This window comes from Melospiza melodia, chromosome W (genome assembly GCF_035770615.1).
Source record: "Melospiza melodia melodia isolate bMelMel2 chromosome W, bMelMel2.pri, whole genome shotgun sequence".
Taxonomy (NCBI): domain Eukaryota; kingdom Metazoa; phylum Chordata; class Aves; order Passeriformes; family Passerellidae; genus Melospiza; species Melospiza melodia.
In genome coordinates this window covers 58141837-58158023 of record NC_086225.1, presented here as the reverse complement: position 1 = coordinate 58158023, position 16187 = coordinate 58141837, and the positions used below count along the sequence as shown (strand labels likewise).

General features: G+C 44.0%; 1 protein-coding gene across 1 annotated transcript in view; it reads right to left on the bottom strand.

Annotated features, from left to right (window-relative positions):
* Nucleotides 1-16187, bottom strand: part of LOC134431406 (mothers against decapentaplegic homolog 4-like) — a 30010-nt gene that overhangs the window by 579 nt on the left and 13244 nt on the right. The window contains 8 exon segments of the mRNA XM_063179423.1: nucleotides 61-222; nucleotides 2741-2788; nucleotides 2790-2910; nucleotides 4054-4237; nucleotides 7926-7976; nucleotides 10606-10716; nucleotides 14353-14580; nucleotides 15507-15536. Coding sequence (XP_063035493.1) covers nucleotides 61-222; nucleotides 2741-2788; nucleotides 2790-2910; nucleotides 4054-4237; nucleotides 7926-7976; nucleotides 10606-10716; nucleotides 14353-14580; nucleotides 15507-15536 — 935 coding nt within the window.

Sequence of the window (16187 nt, the reverse complement as noted above, 5' to 3'; positions counted from 1 at the left end):
ATGCATTTATTGCAAGCATTGTGTGCATTCAATGCAGCCATTCCTGTGCATTCACTGCACCCAGTGCCCCTGTGCCCACTCACTGATGGCGGGCGCGATGCCACCCACGGATCCGGGCCCGGGGATGTTTCCTGCAACAGCTGCGGCTTGAGCGGCTGCTGCCGCCTGCGCCGTGGCCGCCTGCTGCTGCATCTGCCGGTGGCACTGCCGCAGGTCGAAAACCTGCGAGGGGAAAAAATTCCAAAAATTCCAATCCTGTCATTTCCAACATTTCCAATTCCCGATCCCATTTCCAACATTTCCATTTCCAACATTTCCACTCCCGATCCCATTTCCAACATTTCCATTTCCAACATTTCCAATCCCAATCCCATTTCCAACATTTCCATTCCCAACATTTCCACTCCCGATCCCATTTCCAACATTTCCAATCCCGATCCCATTTCCAACATTTCCAGTTCTGATCCCATTCCAATCCCGATCCCATTCCAGTCCCGATCCCATTCCAGTCCCGATCCCATTCCAGTCCTGATCCCATTCCAGTCCTGATCCCATTCAGTCCCCATCCCATTCCAGTCCCGATCCCATTCCTTCACTCCCAGTCCCGATCCCATTCCAGTCCCGATCCCATTCCTTCACTCCCAGTCCCGATCCCATTCCAGTCCTGATCCCATTCCAGTCCCGATCCCATTCCTTCACTTCCACTCCCGATCCCATTCCTTCACTTCCAGTCCCCATCCCATTCCAGTCCTGATCCCATTCCAGTCCCGATCCCATTCCAGTCCTGATCCCATTCCAGTCCCGATCCCATTCCAGTCCCCATCCCATTCCAGTCCTGATCCCATTCCAGTCCCGATCCCATTCCAGTCCTGATCCCATTCCAGTCCTGATCCCATTCCAGTCCCCATCCCATTCCAGTCCCGATCCCATTCCAGTCCCGATCCCATTCCAGTCCCGATCCCATTCCAGTCCTGATCCCATTCCAGTCCTGATCCCATTCCAGTCCTGATCCCATTCCTTCACTTCCACTCCTGATCCCATTCCAGTCCCCATCCATTCCAGTCCCGATCCCATTCCAGTCCTGATCCCATTCCAGTCCCGATCCCATTCCTTCACTTCCACTCCCGATCCATTCCTTCACTTCCAGTCCTGATCCCATTCCAGTCCTGATCCCATTCCAGTCCCAATCCCATTCCAGCCCCGATCCCATTCCAGTCCCGATCCCATTCCAGTCCCGATCCCATTCCAGTCCTGATCCCATTCCTTCACTTCCACTCCTGATCCCATTCCAGTCCCAATCCCATTCCAGTCCTGATCCCATTCCAGTCCTGATCCCATTCCAGTCCCCATCCCATTCCAGTCCCCATCCCATTCCAGTCCTGATCCCATTCCAGTCCCCATCCCATTCCAGTCCCCATCCCATTCCAATCCCGATCCCATTCCAGTCCCTATCCCATTCCAGTCCTGATCCCATTCCTTCACTTCCAGCCCCGATCCCATTCCTTCACTCCCAGTCCTGATCCCATTCCAGTCCTGATCCCATTCCAGCCCCGATCCCATTCCAGTCCCGATCCCATTCCAGTCCTGATCCCATTCCAGTCCCGATCCCATTCCAGTCCCGATCCCATTCCAATCCCGATCCCATTCCAGTCCTGATCCCATTCCAGTCCTGATCCCATTCCAGTCCCGATCCCATTCCAGTCCTGATCCCATTCCAGTCCTGATCCCATTCCAGCCCTGATCCCATTCCAGCCCTGATCCCATTCCTTCACTTCAGCCCCGATCCTATTCCTACAGACCCTCCTCGTTCTCTCAACCTGTTGTCGCGTGTTCATTCATTACTTCATTCATTCATTCATTCATTCATTCATTAATTCATTCATTCATTCATTCATTCAGTTCATTTCATTCCTCCGCCATTTTATGCGTCTGCTCCCCCCCCCCCGTTTGGCGGGAAATGGTTCTGCCCTCCTCAGTTTTCCCGCCAGTTCTACCGTCAATCTTTCAGGTTATGTTCATGAAATTAATTAATTAATTAATTAATTCATTCATTCATTCATTCAGTTCATTTCATTCCTCCGCCATTTCATGCGTCTGCTCCCTCCCCCCGTTTTGTGTAAAATGGTTCTGCCCTCCTCAGTTTTCCCGCCAGTTCTTTTGCCAAACTTTTCGGTTTTACAATTCCTCCTCCCCTTTTTTTTTCCCTTTTTCTCCTCCCTGGCCCAAGCTTCTCCTCTGGACAGAAAAATGGGGATAGAAACTGAAAAAGGAGCTGCTCACTCCTCAATCTCGAGGTTTTTTCTTGTTTCTTATCTTTAAATTCCTTTCTTGTTTCTTATCTTTAAATTCCTTTCTTGTTTCTTATCTTTAAATTCCTTTCTTGTTCCTTATCCATAAATTCCTTTCTTGTTTCTTATATACAAATTCCTTTCTTGTTCCTTATCTTTAAATTCCTTTCTTGTTTCTTATATATAAATTCCATTTTTTTGTTCCTGGCACTCTGGAGGCGTCATCTTTTCATACGCGGTGCGTTATCGGCAATAACCACCCCATACCCATCACCAATGTTAGACACTCTAAAAGTGAAGATGGACGACCACCACACCAGAAGATGGACGCCAAGAAGAAGAAGAAGGAAAAAAGGCTGAACACGCTCAGATTTTGAGCCGCCATGGTCAAAACCCCCCAAAAAATTTTGCTTTTTCCACCCGGTGCCAACTTTGCCCGCCCCGGTGCCCACCTTGATGTAGGCGCTGGGGTAGATTTTGTGCACGGCGTCGCCGGGCGCTTCGGCCCGCCTCGCGGTCCAGGTAGTAGCTCTGCACGAAGACGGCGTGGTCGCTCAGGCAGCGCACCCAGACGTCGCCCTCGCCCTTGCACTCCAGCTGCACGCCCTTGCCGATGTGCAACCTGCGGGGGAGAGAGGGGGATGGGGTGTGGGCAGCAATGCATGCGATGCGGTGAGGGTGGAGAGGCGTTGCAGGAAATGCAAATGCTGAAGGGGAATGGGGTGTGGGCAGCAATGCATGTGATGCGGTGAGGGGGGAGGGGTGTTGCAGGAAATGCAGGTGGCGGAGTGAGGGTGGAGAGGTGTTGCAGGAAATGCACACGTGTGGCAGCAAGGTTTGTAGGGGGGTGGGAGGGACGGCCAGCACATAAGACACAGACAGACATACAGAGGACATACGGAAACATACACGCGTAAACATACATAGAGCACACACAGACAAACATACACACACACACAGAGACACACACATAGAGATGATCACACTCACACACGCACACACACACACATAGAGATGATCACACCCACACACACACACACACATAGAGATGATCACACACACACACACACACACAGAGATGATCACACACACACACACACAGAGAGATGATCACACACACACACATAGAGATGATCACACACACACACACACACACATAGAGATGATCACACACACACACACACACACAGAGAGATGATCACACACACACACACACACACAGAGATGATCACACACACACACACACACACACATAGAGATGATCACACTCACACACACACACATAGAGATGATCACACACACACACACACACACACATAGAGATGAGCACACACACACACACACACATAGAGATGATCACACCCACACACACACACACACATAGAGATGATCACACACACACACACACACACATAGAGATGATCACACTCACACACACACACACATAGAGATGATCACACACACACACACATAGAGATGATCACACACACACACACACACATAGAGATGATCACACACACACACACACACACAGAGATGATCACACACACACACACACACACACACATAGAGATGATCACACCCAACACACACACACAGACACAGACACACAGACACACAGACACACAGACAGACACACAGACGGCACCTCGCTCGCTCGATGGCCTCCGTCGCTGCACGTTGGACAGCTGGGCCCAAGCAGAACCTGTGCCCTGCACACACACACACACACAGACACACGGACACACGGACACACAGACGGCACCTCGCTCGCTCGATGGCCTCCGTCCGGTGCACGTTGGACAACTGGCCCAGGCAGAAGCGGTCGCCGCCGGAGGGGTCGACGTAGCCGTCGACGGTGACGATGGGCAGCTGGAAGGAACCTTGAAGGTCTCGCCCCACCTGCACGTCCATCTCGAAGTAGGCGATGGAGCACCAGTACTCGGGAGCTGCGGGAATATATAGGGTGTTGTATATAATATATAATGTATGATATATAAGATATAATATTATAATGTATAATGGATAATTGATAATGTATAATGTATAATGCGTAATGTATAATGTATAAAATACAATATATATTACATAATGTGTAATATATAAGGTGTTATATATGATGCATAATGTATAATGTATAATTTAAAATGTATAATGTATAATGTATAATGTATAATGTAAAATGTATAATGTATAATTTATAATGTATAATGTATAATATATAATGTATAATGTATAATGCATAATGTATAATATATAATGTATAATGTATAATGTAAAATGTCTCATGTATAATGTATAATGTATAATGTAAAATGTATAATGTATAATGTATAATGTAAAATGTATCATGTATAATGTATAATATATAATGTATAATGTATAATGTATAATGTATAATATATAATATATAATGTATAATATATAATGTATAATGTATAATGTGTAATGTGTAATGTATAATATATAATGTATAATGTATAATGTAAAATGTATAATGTATAATATATAATTTATAATGTATAATGTATAATATATAATATATAATATATAATGTATAATGTATAATATATAATGTATAATGTATAATGTATAATGTATAATATATAATGTATAATGTATAATGTATAATATATAATGTATAATGTATAATGTGTAATGTATAATGTATAATATATAATGTATAATGTATAATGTATAATATATAATATATAATATATAATGTATAATGTATAATATATAATGTATAAAGTATAATGTATAATATATAATGTATAATGTAAAATGTATAATGTATAATGTAAAATGTAAAATGTATAATATATAATATATAATGTATAATGTATAATATATAATGTATAATGTATAATGTATAATATATAATGTATAATGTAAAATGTATCATGTATAATGTATAATGTATAATGTATAATGTATAATATATAATGTATAATGTATAATGTATAATATATAATGTATAATGTAAAATGTATCATGTATAATGTATAATGTATAATGTATAATGTATAATGTATAATGTATAATGTATAAGATATAATGTATAATGTATAATGTATAATATGTAATGTATAATGCATAATATATAATGTATAATGTATAATGTATAATGTATAACGTATAATGTATAATGTATAATGTAAAATGTATAATGTATAATTTATAATGTATAATGTATAATGTATAATGTATAATATGTAATGTATAATGTATAATGTATAATATGTAATGTAAAATGTATAATTTATAATGTATAATGTATAATGTATAATGTATAATTTATAATGTATAGTGTATAATAAATAATGTATAATGTATAATGTATAATTTATAATGTATAATGTATAATATATAATGTAAAATGTATAATATATAATGTATAATATATAATGTATAATGTATAATGTAAAATGTATAATGTATAATGTAAAATGTATAATGTATAATGTATAATGTATAATATATAATGCATAATGTAAAATGTATAATATATAATGTATAATGTATAATGTAAAATGTATAATGTATAATGTAAAATGTAAAATGTATAATGTATAATATATAATGTATAATGTATAATGTATAATATATAATGTATAATGTAAATATATAATATATAAGGTATAATATACAATGTATAATGTAAAATGTATAATATATAATATATAATGTATAATGTATAATGTAAAATATATAATGTATAATGTATAATGTATAATGTGTAATGTGTAACGTATAATGTAAAATGTATAATATATAATATATAATGTATAATATATAATGTATAATGTATAATGTATAATATATAATGTATAATGTAAAATGTATCATGTATAATGTATAATGTAAAATGTATAATGTATAATGTATAATGCATAATATATAATGTATAATGTATAATGTATATTATATAATGTATAATGTAAATGTATAATGTATAATGTATAATTTATAATGTATAATGTATAATATATAATGTATAATGTGTAATGTGTAATGTATATGTAAATGTAAATGTATAATGTATAATGTATAATGTATAATGTAAAATGTATCATGTATAATGTATAATGTAAAATGTATAATGTATAATATATAATGTATAATATATAATATATAATATATAAGGTATAATGTATAATTGTATAATGTATAATATGTAATGTATAATGTATAATGTATAATATATAATGTATAATGTATAATGTATAATGTATAATGTAAAATGTATAATGTATAATATATAATGTATAATGTATAATATATAATGTATAATATATAATATATAATATATAATATATAATATATAATATATAATATATAATATATAATATATAATACATAACATCTAATATATAATACATAACATATAACATATAATATATAACATAAAATATATAATATATAACATATATAATGGAGCACCAGTCCTCCGGAGCTGCACGACAACACGCGCACACACACACACACTCAGCACACACACACACACACATAAATAAATAAATATAAATATATATAAATAAATAAATAAAAATAAATATATAAATAAATAAATATAAATAATTAAGTAAATAAATATAAATATATATATATATAAAAAATCAGGATTCGATAATATATAAACAGGATTTTATAAGAATATCGTTCCATAATAGAGATATTATTGCGTATTTATGCAAAAATATATAATATATAATGTAGAATGTGTTACATATAATGTGTAATGTATAATGTAAAATGTATAATGTATAATATATAATATATATAACATATAACATATAACATATAACATATAACATATAACATATAACATATAATATACACACAGGGGCGCCAGGATCAGGGAGGAGGTGAGAATCCTGACTCTGTGCCTCAGAAGGCTGATTTGATAGTATTAATTTATTATTTATTATTAGAATTATTATAATTATGATAATTATTATGATATCACATTAAGCATGACAAGGATTCTAGAATATGTAAATTGCGATTTTATAATAATAAATTTGCATATTACATATCATTGCCTATTTCTACAATAATGTCTAATATATAATGTGTTATATATAATGTTATATAGTATTAAAATTATGAGAAAATTATTATGATGTCATATTAAGCATAACAAGGATTCTAGAATATGTAAATCGCGATTTTATAATAATAATAAATTTGAATATTACATATCATTGCCTATTTCTACAATAATGTCTAATATATAATGTGTTATAGATCATGTGACCGAATATTATAATTATGATCATGATTATGATGTCATATTAAGTATAATTAACATTCTGCAATATGCAAATCGCGATTTTATAAGAATAAATTTGCATATTATAATTATATATTTATATAATAATGTATAATACATAATACATAATATATAATAAATAATATCACACGCCTGGGCACAGCCTGGCACACCTGGGCACAGCCCCAGACACACCGGGGCACAGCCCCAGACACACCTGGGCACGGCCCCAGACACACTCAGACACTCCTGGGCACACCCTGGCACACTCAGACACACCCGGGCACAGCCTGGCACACCTGGGCACACCATCAGTGCCACGGTGCCCGCCGTGCCCGCCGTGCCCGCTGGGCATTACTCACCGGGATGGTTGGAGATGGGCGGCTGGAATGCCAACTCGTTATGGACCGGCCCTGGAATCAAGGGAGACAAAAGGGACGAGTGAGAAAAGCAGGAGAAGCTCGGTGTGAGGGGGCCATGAGGGGTTCAGGGGCAGAAATTTGGGGTTCAGGAGCAGAAATTTGGGGTTCAGGGGCAGAAATTTGGGGGTTCAAAGCAGAAATGAGGGGTTCAAAGCAGAAATTTGGGGGTTCAGGGGCAGAAATTTGGGGTTCAGGGGCAGAAATTTGGGGGTTCAGGGGCAGAAATTTGGGGGTGCTGTGAGGGGGCAGAGCAGAAACGAGGGGTTTCCCGAGCAGAAATGAAGGGGCCGTGAGGGCTTCAAAGCAGAAATTTGGGGTTCAGGAGGAGAAATTTGGGGGTTCAGGGGCAGAAATTTGGGGTTCAGGGGCAGAAATTTGGGGTTCAGGAGCAGAAATTTGGGGGTTCAGGGGCAGAAATTTGGGGTTCAGGGGCAGAAATTTGGGGTTCAGGGGCAGAAATTTGGGGGTGCTGTGAGGGGGCAGAGCAGAAACGAGGGGTTTCCCGAGCAGAAATGAAGGGGCCGTGAGGGGTTCAGGGGCAGAAATTTGGGGTTCAGGGGCAGAAATGAGGGGTTCAAAGCAGAAATTTGGGGTTCAGGAGCAGAAATGAGGGGTTCAAAGCAGAAATTTGGAGTTCAGGGGCAGAAATGAGGGGTTCAAAGCAGAAATTTGGGGTTCAAAGCAGAAATTTGGGGGTTCAGGGGCAGAAATTTGGGGTTCAGGAGCAGAAATTTGGGGGTTCAGGGGCAGAAATTTGGGGGTGCTGTGAGGGGGCAGAGCAGAAACGAGGGGTTTCCCGAGCAGAAATGAAGGGGCCGTGAGGGGATTCAGGGGCAGAAATTTGGGGTTCAGGGGCAGAAATGAGGGGTTCAAAGCAGAAATGAGGGGTTCAAAGCAGAAATTTGGGGGTTCAGGGGCAGAAATGAGGGGTTCAGGGGCAGAAATTTGGGGTTCAGGGGCAGAAATTTGGGGTTCAGGGGCAGAAATTTGGGGGTGCTGTGAGGGGGCAGAGCAGAAACGAGGGGTTTCCCGAGCAGAAATGAAGGGGCCGTGAGGGGTTCAAAGCAGAAATTTGGGGGTTCAGGAGCAGAAATTTGGGGTTCAAAGCAGAAATTTGGGGTTCAGGGGCAGAAATTTGGGGTTCAGGAGGAGAAATGAGGGGTTCACGAGCAGAAATTTGGGGTTCAGGGGCAGAAATTTGGGGTTCAGGGGCAGAAATTTGGGGGTGCTGTGAGGGGGCAGAGCAGAAACGAGGGGTTTCCCGAGCAGAAATGAAGGGGCCGTGAGGGCTTCAAAGCAGAAATGAGGGGTTCAAAGCAGAAATTTGGGGTTCAGGGGCAGAAATTTGGGGTTCAGGGGCAGAAATTTGGGGTTCAGGAGCAGAAATTTGGGGGTTCAGGGGCAGAAATTTGGGGTTCAGGGGCAGAAATTTGGGGGTGCCGTGAGGGGGCAGAGCAGAAACGAGGGGTTTCCCAAGCAGAAACGAAGGGGCCCGTGAGGGCCTCAAAGCAGAAATGAGGGGTTCAAAGCAGAAATTTGGGGGTTCAGGGGCAGAAATGAGGGGTTCAAAGCAGAAATTTGGGGGTTCAGGAGCAGAAATTTGGGGGTTCAGGAGCAGAAATTTGGGGTTCAGGGGCAGAAATTTGGGGTTCAAAGCAGAAATTTGGGGGTTCAGGGGCAGAAATTTGGGGTTCAGGGGCAGAAATTTGGGGGTTCAGGGGCAGAAATTTGGGGGTGCTGTGAGGGGGCAGAGCAGAAATGAGGGGTTTCCCGAGCAGAAATGAAGGGGCCGTGAGGGGGCAGAGCAGAAATGAGGGGTTCAAAGCAGAAATTTGGGGTTCAGGAGCAGAAATTTGGGGGTTCAGGGGCAGAAATTTGGGGGTTCAGGAGCAGAAATTTGGGGTTCAGGGGCAGAAATTTGGGGGTGCTGTGAGGGGGCAGAGCAGAAATGAGGGGTTTCCCGAGCAGAAATGAAGGGGCCGTGAGGGCTTCAAAGCAGAAATTTGGGGGTTCAGGGGCAGAAATTTGGGGGTTCAGGAGCAGAAATTTGGGGTTCAGGAGCAGAAATGAGGGGTTCAAAGCAGAAATTTGGGGTTCAGGAGCAGAAATTTGGGGTTCAGGGGCAGAAATTTGGGGTTCAGGGGCAGAAATTTGGGGGTTCAGGGCAGAAATTTGGGGGTGCTGTGAGGGGGCAGAGCAGAAACGAGGGGTTTCCCGAGCAGAAATGAAGGGGCCGTGAGGGCTTCAAAGCAGAAATGAGGGGTTCAAAGCAGAAATTTGGGGTTCAGGGGCAGAAATTTGGGGTTCAGGGGCAGAAATTTGGGGGTTCAGGGGCAGAAATGAGGGGTTCAAAGCAGAAATTTGGGGTTCAGGAGCAGAAATTTGGGGTTCAAAGCAGAAATTTGGGGGTTCAGGGGCAGAAATTTGGGGGTGCTGTGAGGGGGCAGAGCAGAAACGAGGGGTTTCCCGAGCAGAAACGAAGGGGCCCGTGAGGGCCTCAGAGCAGCCATGAGGGGTTTCCCGAGCCGAAATGAAGGGGCCGTGAGGGCACACACGGGCAGACTGGCACACTGGCACGCGGACAGACTGGCACACGGACAGACTGGCACCGTTCTCTTACAGTAATGCCCGGGGTGCATGGGCGGGTGGTGCTGCAGGTGCCCGTTTTGATGGTGTGCCATGCTGGGCGTGTAGGCGGCCGTGCGGCTTCCGGTCCAGCTGGTGGTACTGTCTGAAAAACAACACACAGGCTGGCATCAGTGCCAGCTTGGCATCGGTGCCAACATGGCATCAGCGCCAACATGGCATCGGTGCCAGCATGGCATCGGTGCCAACCTGGCAGGGGCACTGCTGGTCCGTAAGTTGGACTGGGTAACGCATCAGGGTGCTGGCAGTGGGTGCCAGCTGTGGGAGTGGGTGCCAGCTGTGGGAGTGGGTGCCAGCCCTCAGCCTCAGGGTGCCCATGGTGGGTGGCACCATTTTGGGTGCTGGGGGTGGGCGAAACCATTCAGATTTAGGGGTGCTCATATTGGGCGAAACCATTCAGATTTAGGGGTGGGTGAAACCATTTTGGGTGCTGGTATTGGGCGAAACCATTCAGATTTAGGGGTGCTCATATTGGGCGAAACCATTCAGATTTAGGGGTGCTCATATTGGGCGAAACCATTCACATTTAGGGGTGCTCATATTGGGCGAAACCATTCAGATTTAGGGGTGCTCACATTGGGCGAAACCATTCAGATTTAGGGGTGGGTGAAACCATTTTGGGTGCTCGTATTGGGCGAAACCATTCAGATTTAGGGGTGGGTGAAACCATTTTGGGTGCTGATATTGGGCGAAACCATTCAGGTTTAGGGGTGCTCATATTGGGTGAAACCATTCAGATTTAGGGGTGGCTGAAACCATTTTGGGTGCTCGTATTGGGTGAAACCATTCAGATTTAGGGGTGCTCATATTGGGCGAAACCATTCAGATTTAGGGGTGGGTGAAACCATTTTGGGTGCTCGTATTGGGCGAAACCATTCCGACTTAGGGGTGCTCACATTGGGCGAAACCATTCAGATTTAGGGGTGGGTGAAACCATTTTGGGTGCTGATATCGGGTGAAACCATTCAGACTTAGGGGTGCTCATATTGGGTGAAACCATTCAGATTTAGGGGTGGGTGAAACCATTTTGGGTGCTGATATTGGGCGAAACCATTCAGATTTAGGGGTGCTCACATTGGGCGAAACCATTCAGATTTAGGGGTGGGCGAAACCATTTTGGGTGCTCGTATTGGGCGAAACCATTCAGATTTAGGGGTGCTCATATTGGGTGAAACCATTCAGATTTAGGGGTGGGCGAAACCATTTTGGGTGCTCGTATTGGGCGAAACCATTCAGATTTAGGGGTGCTCATATTGGGCGAAACCATTCAGATTTAGGGGTGGGCGAAACCATTTTGGGTGCTCGTATTGGGCGAAACCATTCAGATTTAGGGGTGCTCATATTGGGCGAAACCATTCAGATTTAGGGGTGGGCGAAACCATTTTGGGTGCTCATATTGGGCGAAACCATTCACATTTAGGGGTGCTCATATTGGGCGAAACCATTCAGATTTAGGGGTGGGTGAAACCATTTTGGGTGCTGGTATTGGGTGAAACCATTCAGATTTAGGGGTGCTCATATTGGGTGAAACCATTCAGATTTAGGGGTGGGCGAAACCATTTTGGGTGCTCGTATTGGGTGAAACCATTCAGATTTAGGGGTGCTCCTATTGGGCGAAACCATTCAGATTTAGGGGTGGGCGAAACCATTTTGGGTGCTCGTATTGGGCGAAACCATTCAGATTTAGGGGTGCTGATATTGGGTGAAACCATTCAGATTTAGGGGTGCTCATATTGGGCGAAACCATTCAGATTTAGGGGTGGGCGAAACCATTTTGGGTGCTCGTATTGGGTGAAACCATTCAGATTTAGGGGTGCTCATATTGGGCGAAACCATTCAGATTTAGGGGTGCTCATATTGGGCGAAACCATTCGGATTTAGGGGTGGGCGAAACCATTTTGGGTGCTCGTATTGGGCGAAACCATTCAGATTTAGGGGTGCTGATATTGGGCGAAACCATTCAGATTTAGGGGTGCTCATATTGGGTGAAACCATTCAGATTTAGGGGTGGGCGAAACCATTTTGGGTGCTCGTATTGGGCGAAACCATTCAGATTTAGGGGTGCTCATATTGGGCGAAACCATTCACATTTAGGGGTGCTGATATTGGGCAAAACCATTCAGATTTAGGGGTGGGTGAAACCATTTTGGGTGCTCGTATTGGGCGAAACCATTCAGATTTAGGGGTGCTCATATTGGGCGAAACCATTCAGATTTAGGGGTGGGCGAAACCATTTTGGGTGCTCGTATTGGGCGAAACCATTCAGATTTAGGGGTGCTCATATTGGGCGAAACCATTCAGATTTAGGGGTGGGTGAAACCATTTTGGGTGCTCGTATTGGGCGAAACCATTCAGACTTAGGGGTGCTCATATTGGGCGAAACCATTCACATTTAGGGGTGCTCATGTTGGGCGAAACCATTCAGATTTAGGGGTGGGTGAAACCATTTTGGGTGCTCGTATTGGGCGAAACCATTCAGATTTAGGGGTGCTCATATTGGGCGAAACCATTCAGATTTAGGGGTGGGCGAAACCATTTTGGGTGCTCGTATTGGGCGAAACCATTCGGATTTAGGGGTGCTCATATTGGGCGAAACCATTCAGATTTAGGGGTGGGTGAAACCATTTTGGGTGCTCGTATTGGGCGAAACCATTCAGGTTTAGGGGTGCTCATATTGGGCAAAACCATTCACATTTAGGGGTGCTCACATTGGGCGAAACCATTCAGATTTAGGGGTGGGTGAAACCATTTTGGGTGCTGGTATTGGGCGAAACCATTCAGATTTAGGGGTGCTCATATTGGGCGAAACCATTCAGATTTAGGGGTGGCTGAAACCATTTTGGGTGCTCGTATTGGGCGAAACCATTCAGACTTAGGGGTGCTCATATTGGGCGAAACCATTCAGACTTAGGGGTGCTCATATTGGGCGAAACCATTCAGATTTAGGGGTGGGCGAAACCATTTTGGGTGCTCGTATTGGGCGAAACCATTCAGATTTAGGGGTGCTCACATTGGGCGAAACCATTCACATTTAGGGGTGCTCATATTGGGCGAAACCATTCAGATTTAGGGGTGGGCGAAACCATTTTGGGTGCTCGTATTGGGCGAAACCATTCAGATTTAGGGGTGCTCATATTGGGCGAAACCATTCAGATTTAGGGGTGGGCGAAACCATTTTGGGTGCTCGTATTGGGCGAAACCATTCAGATTTAGGGGTGCTCATATTGGGTGAAACCATTCACATTTAGGGGTGCTCATATTGGGCGAAACCATTCAGATTTAGGGGTGGCTGAAACCATTTTGGGTGCTCGTATTGGGCGAAACCATTCCGACTTAGGGGTGCTCATATTGGGCGAAACCATTCAGATTTAGGGGTGCTCATATTGGGCGAAACCATTCAGATTTAGGGGTGGGCGAAACCATTTTGGGTGCTCGTATTGGGCGAAACCATTCAGATTTAGGGGTGCTCATATTGGGCGAAACCATTCAGGTTTAGGGGTGGGCGAAACCATTTTGGGTGCTCGTATTGGGCGAAACCATTCAGATTTAGGGGTGCTCATGTTGGACGAAACCACTCAGATTTAGGGCTGCTCATGTTGGACGAAACCACTCAGACTCAGCGCATCTCTCGCCATCAACCCCCCCTTGCCATGCCCACCAAGGTGCCCACCAAGGTGCCCACCCCGATGCCAACCACCCCTTGTGCCAACCCCCAGCTCACTTGTGGATGCCACGGGAATGTTGGGGAAGTTGGTGCCGCCGCCGCCGCCGCTGGTGGTGCCCTCGGGTGGTGCCAACATGGCGGGGTTGGCACTGAAGGGTTCGGAGTTGGCACGGTTGGCAGGCGGGTGTTGGATGGTTTGCACCGAGTGCCCGTCGGCCGATGCCAAGGGCGGCTGCCCGTCGTAGTCGGGCACGTATTCGTCCTTGACCAGCAGGCTGGGCGGGGCTGTGCGGGCATGGAACGGGGCATTGAAGGGGGCACGGAGAGAGGGCACGGATGGGCACGGATAGAGGGCACAGATGGGCACAGAGCTGGCACACACAGGGCACGGACAGAGGGCACAGATGGGCACAGAATGGGCACTGAGGGGGCACGGAAAGGGCACAGATATGGGCACAGAATGGGCACTGAGGGGGCACGGACAGAGGGCACAGATGGGCACAGAACTGGCACACACATGGGCACAGAATGGGCACTGAGGGGGCATGGAAAGGGCACAGAATGGGCACAGACAGAGGGCACAGATATGGGCACAGAATGGGCACTGAGGGGGCATGGAAAGGGCACAGAATGGGCACTGAGGGGGCACAGAAAGGGCACAGATATGGGCACAGAATGGGCACTGAGGGGGCACAGAAAGGGCACAGATATGGGCACTGAGGGGGCACGGAAAGGGCACAGATATGGGCACAGAATAGGCACTGAGGGGGCATGGGAAGGGCACGGAATGGGCACAGAATGGGCATGGAAAGGGCACACAGATGGGCACAGAATGGGCATGGAAAGGGCACAGAATGGGCACAGACAGAGGGCACAGATGGGCACAGAACTGGCACACAGAGGGCATGGACTGGGCACACACATGGGCACAGACAGAGGGCACAGATGGGCACAGAACTGGCACACACAGGGCACAGAGCTGGCACACACATGGGCACAGATGGGCACACACATGGGCACAAAACTGGCACACACATGGCACGGACTGGCACACACATGGCACACATGGGCACACACATGGGCACAGAACTGGCACACACGGCACAGATTTCTTCCTCCTTGCCCCCATGCCAAGGCTGCGGGAACCTTTGTGCCAGCCCAAAAACGCCGCCAGGGCACAGCCTGGCACCTCTCCTGGCATCGGTACCCACCTGAGCTCTGCAGCGTCAGCCCCGACAGATCTGCCAAGGGAGAAAAATTCATTTGTAGAGATTTGAAAAAGTGGCACTGAAGGTGCCACCCCAATGCCAACCCCGATGCCAACCTGTGCCAACCACTCTGAGGCTGGCACCAACAAAACCCCAAAAAATTTCCCAAGGGGGAAAATTCATTCTTCAAAATTTCAAAACTCATTCATCAAAATTTCAAACTCATTCTTAAAAATTTCAAACTCATTCTTAAAAATTTCAGAACTCATTCTTAAAAATTTCAAACCCATTCATCAAAATTTCAAAATTCATTCTTAAAAATTTCAAAACCCATTCATCAAAATTTCAAACTCATTCATCCAAATTTCAAACCCCATTCATCAAAATTTCAAACTCATTCATCCGAATTTCAAAACTCATTCATCAAAATTTCAAAACCCATTCATCAAAATTTCAAACTCATTCTTAAAAATTTCAAACTCATTCTTAAAAATTTCAAACCCATTCATCCAAATTTCAAACCCATTCATCAAAATTTCAAAACCCATTCATCAAAATTTCAAAACTCATTCATCAAAATTTCAAATCAAACAACAGTGCGGGTTCCAAGCATAGACCCAATGCCAACCTGTGCCAACCCCGATGCCAACCTGTGCCAACCACCCCTAGCCTGGCACCGCCCAA